This window comes from Akebia trifoliata, chromosome 7, assembly GCF_017979445.1.
Source record: "Akebia trifoliata isolate Shusen 1 chromosome 7, ASM1797944v1, whole genome shotgun sequence".
Taxonomy (NCBI): domain Eukaryota; kingdom Viridiplantae; phylum Streptophyta; class Magnoliopsida; order Ranunculales; family Lardizabalaceae; genus Akebia; species Akebia trifoliata.
The window spans coordinates 929,768-950,395 of NC_141381.1; the positions used below are offsets into that span (position 1 = coordinate 929,768).

General features: G+C 35.2%; 1 protein-coding gene across 1 annotated transcript; it reads right to left on the bottom strand.

Moving 5' to 3' along the window:
* Positions 1 to 2,815: 2,815 nt before the first annotated feature.
* On the bottom strand, positions 2,816 to 18,795 carry LOC147397862 (myosin-1-like). Its single transcript, XM_086446919.1, has 23 exons — positions 17,561 to 18,795; positions 16,658 to 16,759; positions 16,409 to 16,552; positions 16,159 to 16,309; positions 16,037 to 16,064; positions 14,786 to 14,951; positions 14,258 to 14,321; positions 14,117 to 14,130; positions 13,951 to 14,035; positions 12,842 to 12,945; positions 12,576 to 12,714; positions 10,442 to 10,560; positions 9,873 to 10,025; positions 9,705 to 9,794; positions 9,044 to 9,121; positions 8,509 to 8,667; positions 7,885 to 8,091; positions 6,237 to 6,442; positions 5,974 to 6,109; positions 5,649 to 5,778; positions 5,383 to 5,529; positions 5,212 to 5,279; positions 2,816 to 3,806 (listed from the first exon to the last, which is right to left on the bottom strand). The coding sequence occupies exons 1-23, from the start codon at positions 17,945 to 17,947 to the stop codon at positions 3,120 to 3,122; spliced, it is 3,564 nt and encodes a 1,187-aa protein (XP_086303045.1). The 5' UTR covers positions 17,948 to 18,795; the 3' UTR covers positions 2,816 to 3,119.
* Positions 18,796 to 20,628: the final 1,833 nt, after the last annotated feature.

The following is a 20,628-nucleotide window of genomic DNA, read 5'->3' on the forward strand; positions in this document are numbered from 1 at the left end:
GTTTTCATCTGATGGGTCCACCTAAGACGATCCTTTGTAATAGGATCGTGTGCCATGTGTGCATCAGAGACCAAGATTATTATTGCTCCTTATCTGTGCTTTGGTTTACAAGGCCTACATGAACATAGTTTTAGAGATACAGTGTACAATGCATTGTTCATACCTTAGAGACCATCTTCATTACATCTCAAACCATTATTACATTTTTTAACTTCATGAAAAGTCCGCTAGAAATTGTCCGCTAGAAATTGAAAAATCTGGGTTCATTCAAACAATTATTTTAAGTCATTTTTTTAATGTAATAATGTCAAAATAGATTGATTTTTTTATATCATGGGGGGAATAATAGTTCAACATGCATATGGTTGGATCTTCCAAGATGTTACTCATGACCTTTTCTAGTGGGAGTAAAAAAAAATTTACATCTATCTTTAACCCCAAAACCCTATTTAACTCAATCAGAACTAGGAGTGCAACTTGGTTCGGTTCGAGGTCAAATTGGAACCGAACCAACAGAGGTCAGTTCCACTGAGTAAGAATCAGAATCGAACCAAATTCCAGTGGAATCATACGGTTTTGTTCGGTTCGATTCTATGGGTTGTCAATATTCTATAAATTATAAGTAATATTTTTTAATGTAAGAAAACAAACATAAAATTCCATACAGTAGATCACTAATCTATCCATAAAAAGTCATTAGTTTATCCATAAAAGATCACTAATGCATAGGGGGTCGGTTATCGGTTTGGTTCGGTTCTATATAAGCTTGATTTGAGAATTGAACCAAATTGACTGGTTCTCCATTTTTGTAACCCAGAACCGAACCGCAACTTGTTCCAAACCAAACCAAATCACTCCAAAGTTATCGGTTTGGTTCGGTTCTCAGTTTGAATTGGACCCAGTTGCACCCCCAAACAGAACCATTTGGGTTGGATTGTGGCTTTGACCAATTGAGACTTTTGGATTAAGGCAACAACTTCATTCTTTAGGGTAGTGTTAGGGCTTAATTTTGTCAAGTCAAATTTGTTTCTTTTACACCATATTGGGTAGGCTTGTCAATGGATTGTCGAAATTCGAATTTGGATTCGTATTCGAAAAATCATATATTATCCGAAAAATTTTGGATATTATTTCAACATTTGAAATATTTTCGAATATTGATGCATTCAATCCTATTTCTTAATAAAATTAATATATTTATTATACATTATATTTGATAAGAAAAGAAACCTCTAGATGTTTCATCCCTTCCACCTCAACTCTAATCTTTATTCTCCTCTCGCAGTTTAGGGTTTGTGTGTTTCGAATTAGGATTCAGGTCATCTTCTTCGGCGATCTATTCTTCATCTTTCCAAGTAAATACCTTCTCTCTCTCTCTCTCTCTCATCTTCAATCAGTGAGCCATAAATCTCCTATTTTACTCTCAAAATGTTATGTGCCTTCTTATTTTTTAGGAATTTTATAGATATTAGGTTACTTCGAGGGCAACCAACCTCCTAAATAATTCTGATTTTTTAGAAATTTGACTTCCATTTTCATTCCAATTAAGAGATATAAATACACAACAACTCTTTTAAGAACCAATCCTATCCTTAACTAACTACCCATAATCATAACTCCTACACAATCCGTAACTACATAAGACTCCTTAACTAATTAAAACTCTAAAACAATTCAAATAAAATACATCAAGATACACCAAATCTTGATACAAGAGGATAATTTTTAGGCACATAACACAAAAAATATACCATCTTCAAGAATATCAACTCAAGCAAACGTCACAACGACCACACCAGGTACATGTTCTCTTTCTCTCTCTACGTCTCTTTCACTCATTTGCAACTTTTACCTGATTTTTTTTTCAAAATCCATCACCCTCAACCAATGTTTTCAATCTCAAATCCCATGTTTTTTACTTCCCCCAGTGAATTAGATTGAAGTTGGCTGGTTTGGAGGGAACAAATTTAGTTTCTAATTGCAGGAATGAAGACATGGGTATTGTGGTCATTTGGTTTATCGAACGGATCGGATAGTTTCGAATAATACACTTATCGATTTCAAATTCGGTTAGAATTTCATTGATCCAATTGGATTGTTTGAATTTGGATACCTTCAATTTTTTTCAATTTCAAATTCAGATACACCGGTATTAGATTCGATTGGTATTCGTCACCAGCCCTTATATTGGGGACTTCCAATGCACAAAAGAAGAAAGAGGATTGCTTCAAGCTGAAATAGGACTTAAAATTATATGAATTTTATCCGAAATCCAAATCCAAATTTAGCAGGTTTGGTTTTATCAAATATATCCAAATTAAAATATGGTTCGGATATTGGTTGATGTCCCTTGACCTAAGTCAGATCCAAATCGAATATGATTCCATCCCTATATCTGTCTAAATCCGAATGATTTATTACTTTGCAAGACATATTCTTATATTTTTAAATCATTTTTTATTAACCAACTACAGTTGGATGCATAGTCAAAGCCTCTTTTCAAAATAAAGAGACCTTGAATTCTTCCGTTTTATCACATTTTAACAATTTTATTTAAAATAATCTTAAACGATTTAACATTATTAAACCTGACCAACTCGAATCAATAAATTCGGTCGGATTGAATTCGAATATGATTTTAATAAAAGTAAAATGATTCAAATATGACCTCAACTAATATGATCCGAGTCAGATTCAAATTTAGAAATGAATTCAGTTAAAAATTTTGGATATGGATATGGACACTCATATCCGGCCCATTGTATGTCTTAGATTGACAGCCAAGCTAAAGACTTCATCACCAAACACAAAATAATAATAATAATAATAATGAACGTGCCATTGTATAATAAAATGCCTTTTCTTTTCTCAGTATAAGCAGTGTGCTACTTGAAATTGTAACTCAAGCATGAGATGGGATCCTGCACTGTCCCTACAGGAAATAGCACTCATAAAATTATATACATAATATGGGAAACTAAGCACAGAAATGCACCCAAACCCTTCTCTCTACTCACAGCTTCAACACACTCTCTTCAACCATGTCTATAAGTAAAACAGAGGAAACTAAACAAACAATCAAATTGATGTAAATTATAAATTTGAAACAAGAATCATAATTAATTCATCCTTGTGCTGTTCCTCCTTCCCCACCACTTCTTCCTCACCTTTTCAGCACTTCCTTCCTCAGTGCCAAGCTTATGCAGTATCACCTTCGTTTCCCGAAGTCTAGACCCGTAATCTTTTTTCCACGCTTCGAACATTTGTTTCAACCTTCTTAGCTCCCGATCTGGGTTCAAGCTTGCCTCCGCCTGTCCCGACTTCACCTCCACTAAGAACTTGGCATCGTCACCGAATACCTGACTCCGCTGTTCAAACTCCTCAGCCAACCGACTTATAACACTCAGACCAGTACTCATTTCTCGGTCCATGATTCTTGACCCAGGTCTCACCCCATTACTGTCACGGCCATTAAAATTATTACTCCCAAGATCCCAACTCCCATCTTTTTCATCGATCAAATTGACCGAGGCATCAGACCTTCTCTCGGCATCATCAACAGCTAGGCTCTTCTTTGCAATCGAAAGACTAGATTGTAGAGATTTCATCTGTTTCTGCCATACTTCTTCCATTGACTTCATCTTCAGTTCGTACTCGGACCATCGGTTCTCGTATTGTTGGATCCGTTGGTGGAGAATATCGTTCTCCTCTTCTTTCTCTCTCAAAGCATATTCTGTTTTTAGAACTCTGCGTTGTAGTTCCGCTAGGAATGATGCCTTCACCAGCACCTCATCTGACTCATTACCCTGGATATGAGTTTAAGCTTATTTAGTATCTTAAACAAGTATATTCTATATAGAGGAAGAGTAGTTTGGTCACTTGATACCTTGTTTCAGAAAATGTGGAAAGCTAACAGAAAGACTAACTTATAATTTTCTTGGTTTTATATTTGATTTAACTTCTGTTACTAAGGTATCAATACACATGCAAACATAGAAAAATCACTCTGGTGTCAATAGTTGGGAAAAAGATTTTAAGCTTATTTAGTATCTTAAACAAGTATATTCTATATAGAGGAAGAGTAGTTTGGTCACTTGATACCTTGTTTCAGAAAATGTGGAAAGCTAACAGAAAGACTAACTTATAATTTTCTTGGTTTTATATTTGATTTAACTTCTGTTACTAAGGTATCAATACACATGCAAACATAGAAAAATCACTCTGGTGTCAATAGTTGGGAAAACGATTTTAAGCTTATTTAGTATCTTAAACAAGTATATTCTATATAGAGGAAGAGTAGTTTGGTCACTTGATACCTTGTTTCAGAAAATGTGGAAAGCTAACAGAAAGACTAACTTATAATTTTCTTGGTTTTATATTTGATTTAACTTCTGTTACTAAGGTATCAATACACATGCAAACATAGAAAAATCACTCTGGTGTCAATAGTTGGGAAAAAGATTGGGTGAGGAAGATGATTCAATTATTTAAGAAAAAACTCACCAATTTTGGTTGGCAAATCATACATGCAGCAAAAAAAAAGAAAATGATCATCGGATCTGATCTTTGAAAAACTATTCAATTTGGGTTAAAACCAAATTAGGTCAAACCAGACAATTTTGAGTCCAAAATCTGACAAAATAATTAGCTTAAAAAAGAAAAAATAAACCTGCATAGTTAACCGAAAATGACAAACTTCATCAAACTTTTGGCATAATACCAGGATAGCTTTGACAGATGAATGTGCTGAAATATGGTCTCAACTTGTAAACCATAGTCACAAAATTCTCCTACTTTTTCGAAAATTGTGTAAAATTCTCTGAATTAGGGATTAGGCAAATAAATCGACGAATTAATCAGTAATTTATTGATTAATCTTGGAATATAGTAAAAAAATTATCTTTCACCCTCAATTTTATTTTCTCGAACAATTAAATCTCAAGAACAAGATAGGGTTTGTAGGGAGGTTGAAGATGATGGATTTTGATATATATATAAAACATCTTGGTATATTTTCTGAAATTCTCCCCATTTTTTTATGATACATTTCCGAATTTACCGAATTGATACCTCACTGAATAAATACCAAATCCGAATTTTGTTACCATGCTGTAAACATATGAAAGATGCAACAGCAAATCTAAGCACCACAAGGGAGTAGAGAAGATGAAGCATATTGCCAAGAAAAAAGATAGCAGTTGAATAAAATACCTTTTTGCCAGTTGAGATCAGTAAACCTACATCTCCAGAGCACCTTCTAACTAACCAGCCACGAATAACTGCCAAATGAGTTCAGAACAGAATACAGATCATGAAATTTAGACATTCAATATGTTTCCTGCAATTTTTTAATTTACTAAAATTTGGAACATAAAACCTTACCTGACTGTATCAGTGTTGATGCATCAAGAACTTTCACAAACTTTTTCCTAGCAACTCTGCCTTTTATCTGCCTCTGTATGACCACGGCAGCTCTATACCTCTGTAGTAAGACTGCATACTCTCTTCTGGTTTTCTCACCGCGAACAACTGCAGTAATATGGGTAGGATTTTAGTTCACTCTATTAGAAATAGATAAGTAAAAGCTACCATTAGTCAATGGACCTTATATTGAGAAAAATATCAAGTAAAGATGAGAAACACAGTACATGACTGTAGTGTGGAAATTCCTCTCCTAAGCTCTCTGAGATAAGAGCGAGCCTGGTGACCTCTGAAACAGCTCTGCAGCCGTAAAATTCCATGGAGGGTATGGTTTCTTGTATCCTCAAGTGCTCCAATCTATAGATTATCATAGCTCCAAAATGGTCAGCACACACAAACACACCAAATTTTCCCAACTATTAAAAAGAACGTGATATATTGCCTATTCTTTACTAGGCCAGACGCATTGAATGGCATGACCAAACCCCTCTTCACGAGCACTATATGTAAATAACTCTTTTAGCTTGAAGGAAGGAAGCTCATTGATCTAACCTGTCCAGTTCGGAAAAACAATTTTGTGTAGCCAACTTGATACAGGTCTGGCAGAATGTTGAACTGGTGAAGAATCGCAACTGAAACACTGAGTGGGTCTTGGGATGCAACACTCTCCAGAAGAAGAAAACCATACCTGATGTGAATACACAACATCCACAAAAAGTCCCCAGATTGAGAAACAGAAAAATAAAAATAAAAATAAAAAAATTTCTGAACCCATCACTACAAGCAAAAAAAATATCTAATTTATATTGCTTAACCTTTTAGCGAACTTCTGGTGAGACATCCTAGTAGGATAGCCAGATCTTGATATTCGGACCACCTCAAGGACTCCACAACATCTAAGCTGTTGCAATACAAGCCCTTGTTCATAGGTTCCAGGACGTTGCAAATTATTAGGCTTGATACAACGTATGAAGTGTGGGGTTGTGTTCTCCAGACGTTGCATTAATTGGAAAAGTTGACCCTAAACATCAATCATGAAAAGAAATAATCACAACCATGTATCAAAACAAAGGCTTCATTCCAAGGCTGACATAGCCAATTTTTAATGATATAATAAAAATAAGATATACAGAGTTCGATTTTTTATGCTTGATGCTTCATTCAAACTTCTGTGTTTTTTGTAGTAATATTCTTGCATATAAAGCACAACCCAAAAGTTTCAGAGGCCTTTCAACGAGTTTGCCAATATAGAGAGAGTTCCTTTGATCACTAATAAGTAGTGTTGACTGGTTTATACATGCCAATTGGTAACTAGTGTATCTTGTCTTGACGATTTGCCTCCTTTGCTTGAAGCAATGGTATACCACACACTACCCAACAATAGTAAAAACACATCAACACTGATTGATGGCTTGTCCTGGCAAAGTTTAAGACAGATCTTTATTAATTTTTCCCGCACCAATTTTCCCCTCAAAAGCGTTGGATTCTTCTTCTTTCTAGACCAATTTACAGTTAAGATCATGCCAGATTTTCTCCAACAGAACTTATCCAAAAATAAATAAATAAAAGATTTTCCCCAACAGAATAAACATCTTTCTTTTGCCTAGTTGGAATTGTTGTATTTGATGCATGTGCAGCACCATTGAGATGAAGTGCTTCGGTGCATGACAAGGGCTCTAAAGGGGGCAAGAGGAAGCTGAAACATGGAGGTAGTAAGAAAATATATGGAATTTTCTTTGACTGGAGATAGGTTTCATGATAGAGATAAATGGAAAAATAGGATTCATGTTGCTGACCCCAACAATTGGGATAACGTGCAAATGATGATAATGGAATGCCAGTTGATTTTAATAAATGCTATTAAATGATATACAATAATTAATATCTGATACTTGAATGAACGTAGATAGTCCTTACTTGTTTAGAAAGAAATATTATAGGATTAATAAGTAAGAATTAAAATTATAGTACTTAACAGAAAACATGACACTTAAGACAGAATTATATGGAGGAAAAAGATTATTTCCCCACTCCAACTAAGATCAGAAAACATGTTTAAATATTTAGCCTGTCAATGAGTAAAGATTTATGCACATCACATTCATATACCAGTATTTAGTCTTCAATTCTATTAAGTTTTCAGATTTTTCATCATTTCAGATCTAGCGACTTTAATCAAAAGAATTAGCTGGAATCAGGCTTTAGGAAAGGAGAAAGAACAGAAAGAGAAGAGACTGGGAGAGAAAATAATATTAAGTACTAACATCACGGTCACGTTTTGGACAACAGGGAAGGTGCTAACTTAGCCAAGTTGGTTAATGCGTGTGGAGTGTTGATCCCACAACCTAAATTCAAATCTTATTGAACCCACTTTCACGTTGACTAATAGCCACCTTGCTTGCTTAGCAAAAAAAAAAGATAAAAAAAGTTTCGGACAACAAAAAACAAATAAGTGAGCTTTACCTTAAACTTCATTGCAACACTTAGCTTTTGGGAGTCTGCTCCACCAGATCTGTGTAAAGGACCTGTTACTGGCTTCTCGGATTGAGTTAGCATATTGGATGCAAATATCTGAGGAAGTTGACACTTGCAGGAAGATAGAAGTTGAATAGAATCCAAATGCAATAGATCCCTGTTCTTTTCCAAGAAACCACTGGTGTCATACGTAACCTGAGTAAAGAATCAAATAAATTGTCAAACCTTCAGCCAACCAGAGTAATGAATGGAAGCAAAGGGAAAATCTATGGTATCTGTGAGATAGATAATAAGATTGTCAACCTACATCACGGTGGCATCTTAGCAGGGATGCATGGGAGTAGATCAGCATTTTATGAATCCTACCAAACCATCTATTACACCCAAAAGAAACATCCATTCGTTGGATGGATGCAATCCTTCGAGAAGATTGGGATTCAGCATAAGACAGAAGAAATCTACTATGTCAAAAAAATTTTAAAAATCTCTTATTTGAATGGTGCCACACTTGTTCCACCCCCCATGCATATGCATCATAGAAAATTCTTAGAGTCTATGTGACAGATACTTTAGATTTCCTCAGAAACATTTTGTTAGGCATTGAGTCCCAACCTCCCCTGCATAGTGGCTGACACTAAAAGCTTTCCCTTGTTCTCCCCTGAAACAGGAATTAGAATTTAAGTGCTGCTTAAGCTTATTGGCAAATGTCAAGTCACTGCCATTTGGGAAAGTGGACTCCTCATCCAACAGAGATAAGAGCCCCAGCGGTTTCTGCATGAAAGATCATAAAGAAAGCTCAAGGTAGTGAATATATCAAATAAAAACTACAAGTAGCCTAATATGTTATTCAACAGGAAAACTTTAGATGGCATTAGATAAAAGTGATAAAGAAAATATTTAGAAGTTCGAATTCTATTTTCTTACATATGCTTTCCACTTTTAGAATTTAGTCAAAAGAATTATATATGGTCCTTGTAAAAGAATCAGACGAGTGTACCATACTGTAATGGTCAGCCACTCTGAAATAGATAAGATTAAAATGCCAAGCATACTAACAAATACTAGATATTCAAGTTACAGAAAACCATCCAGATTGTTATGATTAACAAAATAATGTTGTGTAGTGAAGCATTAATGGGATACATACCCTCTCAAAAAGATTTAGACAATCCTGATTGTCTTCAAAGTCAACTTTTGTCCAGTCTATTCCATCATGGATATACTCCTGTAAAAGAAAATTTACATAAGTGTTCAAAACTCTTAATGAGAGGACATCTGCTTTCTACCCATGCTATCATAATCGTTTAGCATGAAATTAACATTTTTAGAATAAATGAAATTGATTATCTAGACTAAACTATACCAATATAGTTTGTCACCATTAAAGTTCAATATCATAAACTTATTGGAAAAATGTAAGATAAATATCACATGGAAACTCTAAGGTAGGAAATTGAAGTGAAAGATATAATGGAAATGGAAGAAGAAACAGTTCTTTTCCAAACAAGCACTTATTAAATTGGTTTTAAGAGAACAGAAACCATTTTACAGTACCCGATCAATGATTCCTATGAGCTACTCCTCTACTTGAGATATATACATTTGATAACTCGTGATTAAATGACGACAAAATGAACGACATTAATAAATCTATGAATGAAGCAACATAGTAAATCAGATCAGTAAATGTACATCAATAAGAAAGTAGCAAAATTCAAATCTCTTGCCTAAACTTTCTAAAATTATAATTTCAAGATCCTTCATTTGTGACCTATAAACAATATAAGAGATGAAAGTGGGAAAACTACCTCCTGCTCTAACTTGAATAAATGGCGATTAAAGTGTTGCTGCAATCTCTCATTTGCATAATTTATGCAGAACTGCTCAAAACTATTTCTCTGCAAAAACAAGTTCTTTCGCATGAATATTTTTGTACTCAAAACAAACTATAAGTGAAAAATATAACAGACACATACATCAAAAGACTCAAAGCCGTAGATATCAAGAATGCTGATGGATCTGCCTGTACGCCGCTTGCCTACTTCGAGTGACTTGTTGATTTGTTCCACCAACCACTCAAACAAACTAGAATAAAGTGATTTTGCCAAAGCATCTCTTGCATCGATTGCCTAAAATATGAATTCAGATAGATAATTTTATGTCCCCGTACAAGAATACAAATTAAATACAAGCTTCACATTTAGGAAAGAGTTAACCCAACTTGCCTGCCAAGTAGACCAATAAGGACAATCTACCAATTGTATACATCAGAATATATGGTGCAAATGTATGGGAATGATCAACATAGATAATTTCCCACTCCAAAATTTGCCTGATCATATGGTCTTGGAATGGGTTATATAATCATCTAATAAGCTAGAATCTTATCCTAGCCCAAAAGATTAATTAGGAGTCATACAACAAAGGAGGGGCCAATTTCATTCTATATGATCCATTTATACTGTTGAGTCATTGGTCAACCATCCTTACAGTCTAAACGGGAAGGAATCAAATATTTCATATCTTTTATATGAAATGCTGTTACCTGCGATAGTGTAAGCTTTTGGACAATATTATCATTGCCAACTTTCATGTTGCGAGTTGATAAGGCCAGATTTAGCTCCCCAACTTCACATCCAATCAATTTAGCAACAGTGTTTAAACCTGAAAATAAAATGTGATGTTACAATAAGTTCAAAAAGGAATGACAAGAAAACATGAAATTGACCAATCAATGAGTGATGAATAATATAACATAAAAATGAGTCAATCATTGTAAGCCAATAGGTAGACCTAAAAGGAATACTGAAGTTTGGATGGGAGGAGATCCAGCAGTTGTTCTACTTGTCGGTGCCATACATATGGTGCACCATACACGTATAACTGGGCTGTCAATGGATCGGATTCGATCCAATCTGATAATATTTGGTATAGACTGAGGTATTGGGTGGAATAAATAGGATTTGAGCCATGGAGTCATGCTCTAAAAGGCTATCAAATTGGTTTTGGATTGATTCCTGATTTGACCAGATCCAATTATATTTACACACAATAATAATGTGTATATGCTGAAGGAACATTTTCCCATATGTTATTTGAATTACAATTTGCAGGTTTTGTTTTAGGCTCAATAATGGGTCCCTCAAATTCACTCTAAAATCCATTGATCGGGTCTAGATCCCATCCATTGAAACCTCACCGGATCTGGATCAAGTGGACTACTGTTACAATGATCCTGGATCAGCACTGATCAGATCTGAACCCATTCTTTTGATAGCTTAGCATAAAGAAGCTATGGGAACAAAATGCTAAGGAAATGTGGAATAATCTTTTAGACAAAAGGAAAGATTATGAACAACCTTTCACAGGATTAGCAGGCTAAAATTGTTAGGAAAGCACTTCAAACAGCAGATTGAGACACTTGACAAAAGTGGGTTATTGTCAGTGTAATAAAACTATTTCATGGCATGTTAGGTACAGTCATTTAGTTTTCTTGTTCTACTCAACTTTAGATAAAAACGAATTATGATCAACCTTTTACAGGATTAGCAGGCTAACATTGTTAGGAAAGCACGTCGATACAGTTTAACCTAATTCCTTTTTTGCTCTTTTGGAAGGTTGGACGCTCAATATCTTCTCTCTTAGAAGAAGGCACCTTTGGGCTATTCTTCCTTTTGCCATTACTTGGGGTCTCTGGAAAGAGAGGACAATAGGGTTTTACAAAGCAAGGAAAGTAACCACCATACCATGTTTCTGGAGATTTTGGGCCTCTTGTACTTTTCGTCCAAGCTTAGCAAGGATTTCGTGGGCATCTCTTTCCAAGATTTAGTGTTCAGATGGGATGCTATTTGTGATACATAGTCTTCTTAGCTTTTTCGGCTTTTGGCTTTTGGCTTTTAGCTTTTGGCTTTCAAGTTTCTTGTTGTTTTCCTTTGTCCTTTGTTCTGGGGGCTATCTCAGCCGCCTTTTTTCTCTCCCCTTTTTCATAAATTTTTTATACTTGACAAAAAAAAAGCATGTCGATACGGTAGATTAGAACACTTGACAAGAGTAGTAACTTAATCACAAGGATCTGCAAGAGAAAGCTCAGTTCGACTTTAAGGGGGCTTATTAAAGACAGGCTCGACTTTAATAAGTTCATGCTCGACCTTGAAAGGATAGGGAGAAGGAAGGCCGCTCGACAAGCTTAAAATAGGGAAGCATTCTCCCAGTTGTCATTCCTTTAGTGGAGCACTCGGCTGAGGACGCAGCGGGACCGCCTATCATATCTTCATAAGCGGTTCAAATCCCTCTCTCTTTTCCACAGATCAAATGGATTCTTCGATAACCTGGTAGATCCTCTTATCAAAAGCGCTTTCTGATCTACAACCATCCTTTCTTCTTTCCATTCCAAAAAGGAATGGTTGGTATGTGTTATAGGGCCATTTTCATAAATAATTAGGGATAACTTAGTACTTAGTTTTCTCTTTCTACTCAACGTTAAGTTTATGTGAATTTATAAGGGGGAGTTTGTTCTTCCTTCTTATAATCCTACTTTTTCTCACTATTTTCACCCTTGTGTGGCTTCTGAACTCAGAAGTATATTAAAAAAAAAAAAAAAGCAAAAAGCTAGTTGCAAGCATTCATCATATACAGTGAACAGTATAGCCATCTGATCTGATATTGAAAGTTGCCCATACCTTCATCTACCACAGCTTCAACATGGTTTTCATTATCAATCACGATAAAAGAGATGTTACCCAACCACAAAACTGCAGCAAGCATTGCAAACACACTATCTTGATCCTCTTTGCTAACATGAACAATATCCAGAGCTTCCTGGAAAGAACCAAAGCAAAATTCATGAGCATGACAATATTTTATTTCACAAAGAATGGTAGGAATAAAAACTTGCTTAAGTAAGAAATTCAGGCTGTAGGAAGAAACAAGCCATTAGTTCAAGTACCATAACAGTGCAAAACCTTTCAGCATCATCGACCCCAGCAATAGAATAGCAACTACTCTGCTTCAAATATTTATAATCATTGGCACTCTTCAAATTCAATTTCTCTGAGTTTCAAAGCAAAAAAAAAAAAAAAAAAGTTAAATCAAATTAATTAAATCATAAATTAGGGAAAGAAAAATTAATGTCACCGACATTTATAAGCCATTAATGTCCACACAAAAAAAAAAAATTTGATGTATGAGAATATCTAAGATAGCATTGCCTTGTACAATGAAGTTAAGATGCACATACAATTTATGGATTTGTTTTTTTTTTTTTTTTGTATTGATAAAAGAAAAGAAATACAAGAAAGGGAGGTCGAGACGACCCAGTCCAAAACAGGAAGGAAAGAAAACAACACGCTAAACAGAAGAGAGATTACAAACACAGTCCCACCGGACTAAAAAATCCTCGAAAAACACCCCTGTAAATTCTTTGAAGACTTTGCACCAAGAGAATAAAAAACCAAGAATCGAGAGAACCAACTCATGATTCAAATTCCTGATCTCTTCAAAAGTTTTAGCATTTCTAACTATCCAAATGCCCCACAAGATCACAAAAGGGGTTAAACTCCATAACAACCTCTTGGAATGATGGAAGCTCGCCCCCTTCTTGAGTCCATTCCCCAAGGAGATCTCTAACTGTTCCCGGAACACACAAATCCACCCCAAACAATTTATGGATTCCATAAGTTATAAGTTCAGTAGGAAATCCTTGTGAAAATTAGACCGGATGCTGCTGATTCTGGACTAGTAACTAGCTCAACATTTCAGGAATTTCATTTGGCTAAGATATTTGAAAGAATCAATTGGTGCTTTTTAACATAGATGTGCAGTATTTCCTAAGCCAACTGTAAAATTGGCTGAGTGAACTTATTCACATAAGTACAACCCACGTTCCCTAGGTGAAACAATTCAGGTTCAATGTATTTCCTTGGCAGGGAAAAATTGTAGGCAAAAAATAAAGATAGGTCCAAGTTTGCCATCTGTCCATGTTAAACATTTTCACAACCTTTTATCAAGCAATGTACGCTACAAGACCTATGTAAGTATCGAGAGGGTGTGGTATACCTCTAAGAGATGGAGAAGCGCCGGCACAGAGCTGATAAAATATATGATATGATCTTTCTCCCTCTGCACATTGGACCACTCTTGACTGCTCATAAAACAGATATTCACTAAACAGTTGGTAGAGAAAACTTCAACAAAAGTCCAAACCAAAGGTGAATAGATATACCTTTTCAAGGAGAACTACATGGAATGAAGAACCAAGTTTGCAGCAGTATGGCAGACATGAAGTTAATAAAGTCAGTTTCAACTTTCACATAGAATAATGAAATTCTAGCACCGAATACATGGCCAAAACAAGTGAGCTTACAAGTTTGAATCTTGGCGCCTGAAATTTTTCCAGTTTCACTAAAGTGAATCTCAATCAGCTTCCCCTGCAGCATGTTTATCCAAAAGACAGTTATTTATAGACCAAGGGTCCTAATATTTGGAAAAGTTCCACAGAATAATTACAATATTTAAACTTTAACACTATTAAGTGTATATTTTCCTCCACTCTCAGGTGTGTTATACCCTAGTTAAGCCCCGTGATCCTCTTATATTCATAGTTCTCCCCTCTCCAAAAGATCAGTCTTTTGGAGTATTTGGTTGGTTAACATGGTATCAAAGCACTAGGTTCGTGTAGGTAACAATTTCAATTCTTTCCACCCTTGTGCGTGAGGGGGAGTGTTGAGTGTATATTATTCTCCCCTCGCAGGTGTGTCATACCCCAGATAAACCCTGTGACCATATTCATAGTTCTCCCCTCCAAAAGATTGGTCTTTCGGAGTAGTTGGTTGGTTAACACATACTAACAAGTAAGAGGTTTGAAGATTTCGTGCAAAGGTAGGTAGCTTACAAAACGACTTGAGTTGTCATTCCTGGATGTTTTTGCGTTACCAAAAGCTTCCAAAATTGGATTAGTCTTCAATATTTCATATTCTATTCCACTACCCCCTCCAAGTGCGGCCAAATATTGCATTGCTATCTTTGCCGTTTCAGTTTTCCCTGCTCCACTTTCACCACTGAAAAACAGATGCACAGTGTAATCAACTATGTAAATGCATATATAGTACAGAAATCAAGAGCTTGAGCTCAAATAACAGTGCAGCCTTCCTATAAGTCATCCTATGGTTCAATACTAATTTTACGAATGAAGCAGCAAATACCAAATGAACTTAAAAACTAATCATCTTGTAGTTCAGTGCATCCCAAGTGAAATTTAAATTATAGTTCTGAATATAAATAAATAAAAGGATTCAAATTGCAACATATTCTGACTTAAAATTAATTGAATGGCCAAACTATTTTGTGAATTAAATTGTAGAACAATTCTCCAGTTATACATGTACAAACGAGTACACAACAACCAATATCAACAATTATGAAACAAGCTAGCATGCGTGTATACAACTAAAGGACGTACTCAGAATAGAAAAAACTATGAAAAGCCAAACAATCACCCCTTTCTTTGATCTTCTAAAACCTTACCTCTCATGTGCATAGGTCAGAGAACAACTAAGAAATCAAAAGGCCATAAATTCAAGGACATGTGTCTTGCTAAATAAGAAGGAATAATGCTAGTGCCAAATCCAAAATGGGTCAAAACAGGTCACGAAATGGAATTGCTGCCAGTCTGTGAAAGAAGGATCACAATTGACATAAGAATGAAAGAAGTAGACAAGAAAGCTTCAGCCCATTGTCTTTGGAATGATAAAAAAATGGGAAGACCACAAAATAGGTGAATTTGTAGAGAGAATATGAATGACAAAAAACAGCTTAAGATCAAATTCCCAACAACCAGAAAGCGTGCACAGCAAGAGTGGATCAGGATGATATATAATACCAAGCAGGGCCAAGGTTAGCTTCATAACAAGCACAACAACATACATATACTGGACCTGGATGCAAACATACATGTTCAAAATGCAGCAAATTCATTTTCGACTTACTGCTCATGCAATCCACTTTTACAATCAATATATCATTTTTTTTAAAGGCAACAATCAATACATCACTAGTTGTTGCTTTAGAAACTGCTTATTACACCATGAAATCAAATATGAATGAAAATATATACAGCTGAACTTTTTGTGATCTAATATCAAACCTTATAATGATAGATTGGTTGACTTCATCTGCATAAGAGATAGAAAATGCAAAGTCTGAGTCCACGTGAAACAAAAGTAACAAACAAATAGGATTTCACGACATCATATAAAGTTAAACCACCTCGTATCATTTCCCTGATGGCTGTATCTGTGATGGCGTACACATGTGGGCTCTCCATGGATTTACACCTATATGCTTCAATGTAATCATTTCCATACAAAGGGACTTCCTTGAAGGGATTAATGGCAACCAACACTGGTCCAGCTTTAGTCTAAAATGGGCAGAGATATGATAAACAAAAATATCAGCCAGTGTTAAACCCTTTAGCAGCAAATTTGAGAAGAAATATAACACCAAAGAGAACACTCACATATATCATATCTTGATTGTATCTATATTGAAGGTTGTACAGCACTGATGGTTCATTTAAGTAACTAAGTTGCATGAGATTGTCTACACCATCAAGGATATCAGGATTTGCGGGTAACAAACGCTCAGCATTCACCCTTATAACCTGAAAATTAGAACAGAAGGTAACATAGAGACACAATTATATAAGAATGTAAAATATCTAACAGCGCAAAACATCCTTTGGAGAAATACTGCTAAGTAGGCTTACTTTCCCTTCTGGTAGTGAAATAACAGATTCAGCTCCCGAAGTTGACAAAACCTTCCCCAATGCCCAGTTGCCATTTGGGAGTTGGCACCAAGATTGATGCTTCTGAAATAATAAACTTCAAAATTAGTTACAACAATCAAAAGATGGTGTGCTGATTATGTCAACGAAAACCATCACCACTTCAGCATAAAATCTTACATATTATCTCATAAGGAATATAATCTAAGAAATCATTTACACCTCCACGACATAAGAAACTGTCATTAGTAATTAAGGGATTTCGTGAAATGCCACCTTTAATAAAGGTGCAACACTTTTTGTGCATCTCTATGCTATGGCGTAACAATTATCGTGGTTCGGGGCTTTTTTTTCATAGGTTCACCTCAGAGGCATTACAATCCAAGTGAAAAACATAGTATCACAGGATTTTATTAAAATTCAACAGACGGCTACCGAACTTCCAAATTTAAAATTAACATTTTTTTTTTAAAGAAAAATATTCAAAGTTCATAGAATTTTGCCCTCTACAACCCTGTGGCATTGGATCGTGTTTTTGGATGTCATAAGGTGAGCTCAATGACCATTAGTAAGAATTGAAATCTAACTAAGTTAGTAATGCTAGTTGGACTCATGCAAATTAGAACAGTATGTGACAGATAATAGTTGTTGTGATCATGGAGATAAACTTTCTACGAATTCAGTGGGTTACATAGCGTGGAAGCAATAGAAACACATGTATATTGTCAGGAAACCAAAGAGATTCTGAGTGGAAATCACAGCGGATATTAGCAATTCTTTCAAGTAATCAATCCCTCGTTTTACCTTCGATAAGCACATCAACCATTTAATCTTCCATAAACACAAGTTAAAACTAAAACCCAATCAACATTAAAATGAAAATACCTTCTTTGGAGCATAGGAGCTAGTGTCACTCCATTTGCTTTCAGTACGAGAAGGCGAATGTGCAGGCAAAGGAGAAGCAACTAAACCCGAGTACTCATCTTGCTCGAAAGGCTTTGCTTCATCAGAAGTGATTCTCTTACTATAGGGTGAGTCATCATTGATCGGTTCCATATTACTGACAGTAATCTTAAGACCCTCAAAACCCTTTCCAGCAAAATCATCGTTTTCAGGGATACTAGTTGAAGATAGTGTGTGATCGTTGCCACCATTAATGGAATCAGGCATTCCAGTTGGTAAACTAGTAAACCTAAAATCGACGGGCAACGACTTTATCGACTGTAGGTAAGGTGGAATGGGGGCCTTAGAGGTTGGTTGTTTCTCAGCCATTTTCTCAGAAGAGTCTTGGGTACTCGAATGTGCTTCAGCAGAGATGACGCCTTGCGACGATAGAGATTAAGATAAAAAAAAAAAAGGCCCCTTTTTACCAAAAGGGGCTATCAAGCTTTTTCAACAATCCTCACCCCACTTATCTGTTCGACTCAATGGAGGGGACCATAACAGATCATATTGTTCTTCATTCCTCGATCCCTACTGATTTAAAAAAGCTATCATCCCCAAACGAATGAAAATTACTAGATTGAGAACAAAAAACTGAAAAAAGACCCAAAATTTAACATTCTTCGATCTCCAAAAACGATCTTCTTCACAAGATAGATGCTTAAAAGCTTCTTCTAAGAACTCAAACCGATCGATGAAGCCAGATAAGCGATAAATCTCTTGAAGATCTTCGAGACTGTTCTTCCACTAGACGATCTTTCACCTTAAAAGGCTAAAATACACCATTTTCTAAGCATCAATAGATCTACTTGTAGAACTCGTTCTTCAATTCTACCAAACTTTCAGTAAAAGATGTTCAGAGAGCTGAGAACTCCGGATAGATCTGCCACTAAAAATTGATATAAAAAAACCTAAAAAATAATAAAAACTCCAAAGCAAACTCGTGTTCGTTAAACTTTTGTAGAAAATCTCCCAAAAAAATTAAAAATAAGATGAAAAATCCACGAAACTTTCAAAGATTCTTAGGATCGAAGTCTGTCTAAATCGGACCCTAGAAATTTTCAGAGATTCATGAAGAATCAAATCCTTCTGAAACTAGATCTTTGCTCTCTCTGAAAAAGAAAGAAAAAAAATGAAACAAAATCCAAAGCATTTGGAGAAGAAGCGTAAGCAACTTTTGCTTCGCAGATAAAAAAGCTGCTTATGCTTTAAATGAAATTTCAAAAAGATATAATAAAAAAAAAATTATAAATTTGTAAAAGACTATAATACCCTTGTTATGTCTAGAAATGACAAAGACATTATTAACTGATTTACTTGGGAGTTGCAACTCAACACTCATCACACCCCTTTTTTTCTCAAAAACATCCCAATTGGTTATATAACAAGAAAAATTGAACACATTTGATTTGGACTGAATGGGTTTGATAAGGAACTACGAAATTGTCATATTTGATATTTTTTTTTTTAAAGGGTGCATTTTGATAACATGTGGGGGAGACAACGAGTGCGAGTCTACCTAATCTAAGTGTGATATGTTCATCTAAAACTATATTATTTAGATAAAAATAAGAACTCATCTCAAATATATTTGTTATCTCAAGCTTTGTAATAAGTTAATGACGACGAGATATAAGATCCCCAATATTCTAAGAGTGAAAGAGACCAGAAGAAGAACTTGTCTACGATAAGGGGTTTTCCCACAATCATGACAAAAGTGAAATAATTATGGACAAGGATACTGATCATTCTAACAATCAAAATGACCTTTCAAGAAAAAAAATTGGCCAAGAAACTACGTTTAACACATATGCAAAAGTTACGACAATTAATCAAATTTATAAAAGAGATAACATTTATTTGTTTAGGGAATTTGGTTTCATGGTCGAGACCATTCGTTCTATGATTCTAAAGTAAGTAGTTGCAATTATAATATAAAATTCCATTTCATTTGAAAATGTTTAGCCTAGACATCTCACCATTTCAAGCTTGGGACAATGGGGGGAAAATTACAATACTTACGTTATCTTTGATTTATCTTATACAATCTTGGTCGAGATGTAATTTAATATTTACGACGTTAAAAAAATTAAATCTTTTAAAAAAATAAGATCGATTTACAAGTTGTTAAAAATAATTGAAAAAAGAAATAAGGGTAATATTGAAAAATTTTAAGTGGATATGGAGTGGGTGGACATGACTGTCATTCTAAGCAAAGGTCTGAGAAAAGTGGGAATTAGAGACACGAGGGACATTTCTTCATTTTGAAAAAAGTAACGGAAATAAATAAATGATTTATAGCGAAAAAAGGAAATAATATAAAAACTATAGGGGAGTGAGTCAAGGTGGCGGGACCCACTTCAAATCTAGACCGTTGGATCTATATATACGGATTAGATGACCTGTAAATATAAACGGTTTGACACTGTTTCCCCACGATACTCGCTTTTTCAAAAGCCGGCAACACGGGCCTGCTCTGGTGCCTGTCTCTCATTTGGGATTTTTCTAAGCTACAACATCATTGGACGCTTTTTTATCAACGGCCAAGGAATGAGAAACTGACACGTTTAAAGATTTGACAAATCAATTTCAACTTAAAACCGGTTGCCTAGGTCATCAGGTTCTTATGTCAGTCAGCTCTACCAACTTATTGTCATCCAATGGTCTAGAGCTTGGTCCATTGGATGACCTAGAGATTCGTGTTGTTCAATCTTGTGGTTTTGGAATCTACAATCTGATTCTTATTCAAAATTTGGTTCTAAATCTACATCTAAACATGTTTTGCACTATACTTAAGGGCGCAATATAGATCTATACGTGTCTCGAAGCAAATCCTCTGTAATACGTGTTCCTTGCAATTCCTTGTAGTGTTGTTTTACGATTGAGGGAGAGCTACGTCACATATCTACAATATCTCCTCCGTTAAAAAATTGAATGTCATGGACTGTCCATTTTCAAAGCCTTCATCAAACTTTAAAATATATTATTTTTTTCAATTTATTTATTCTATT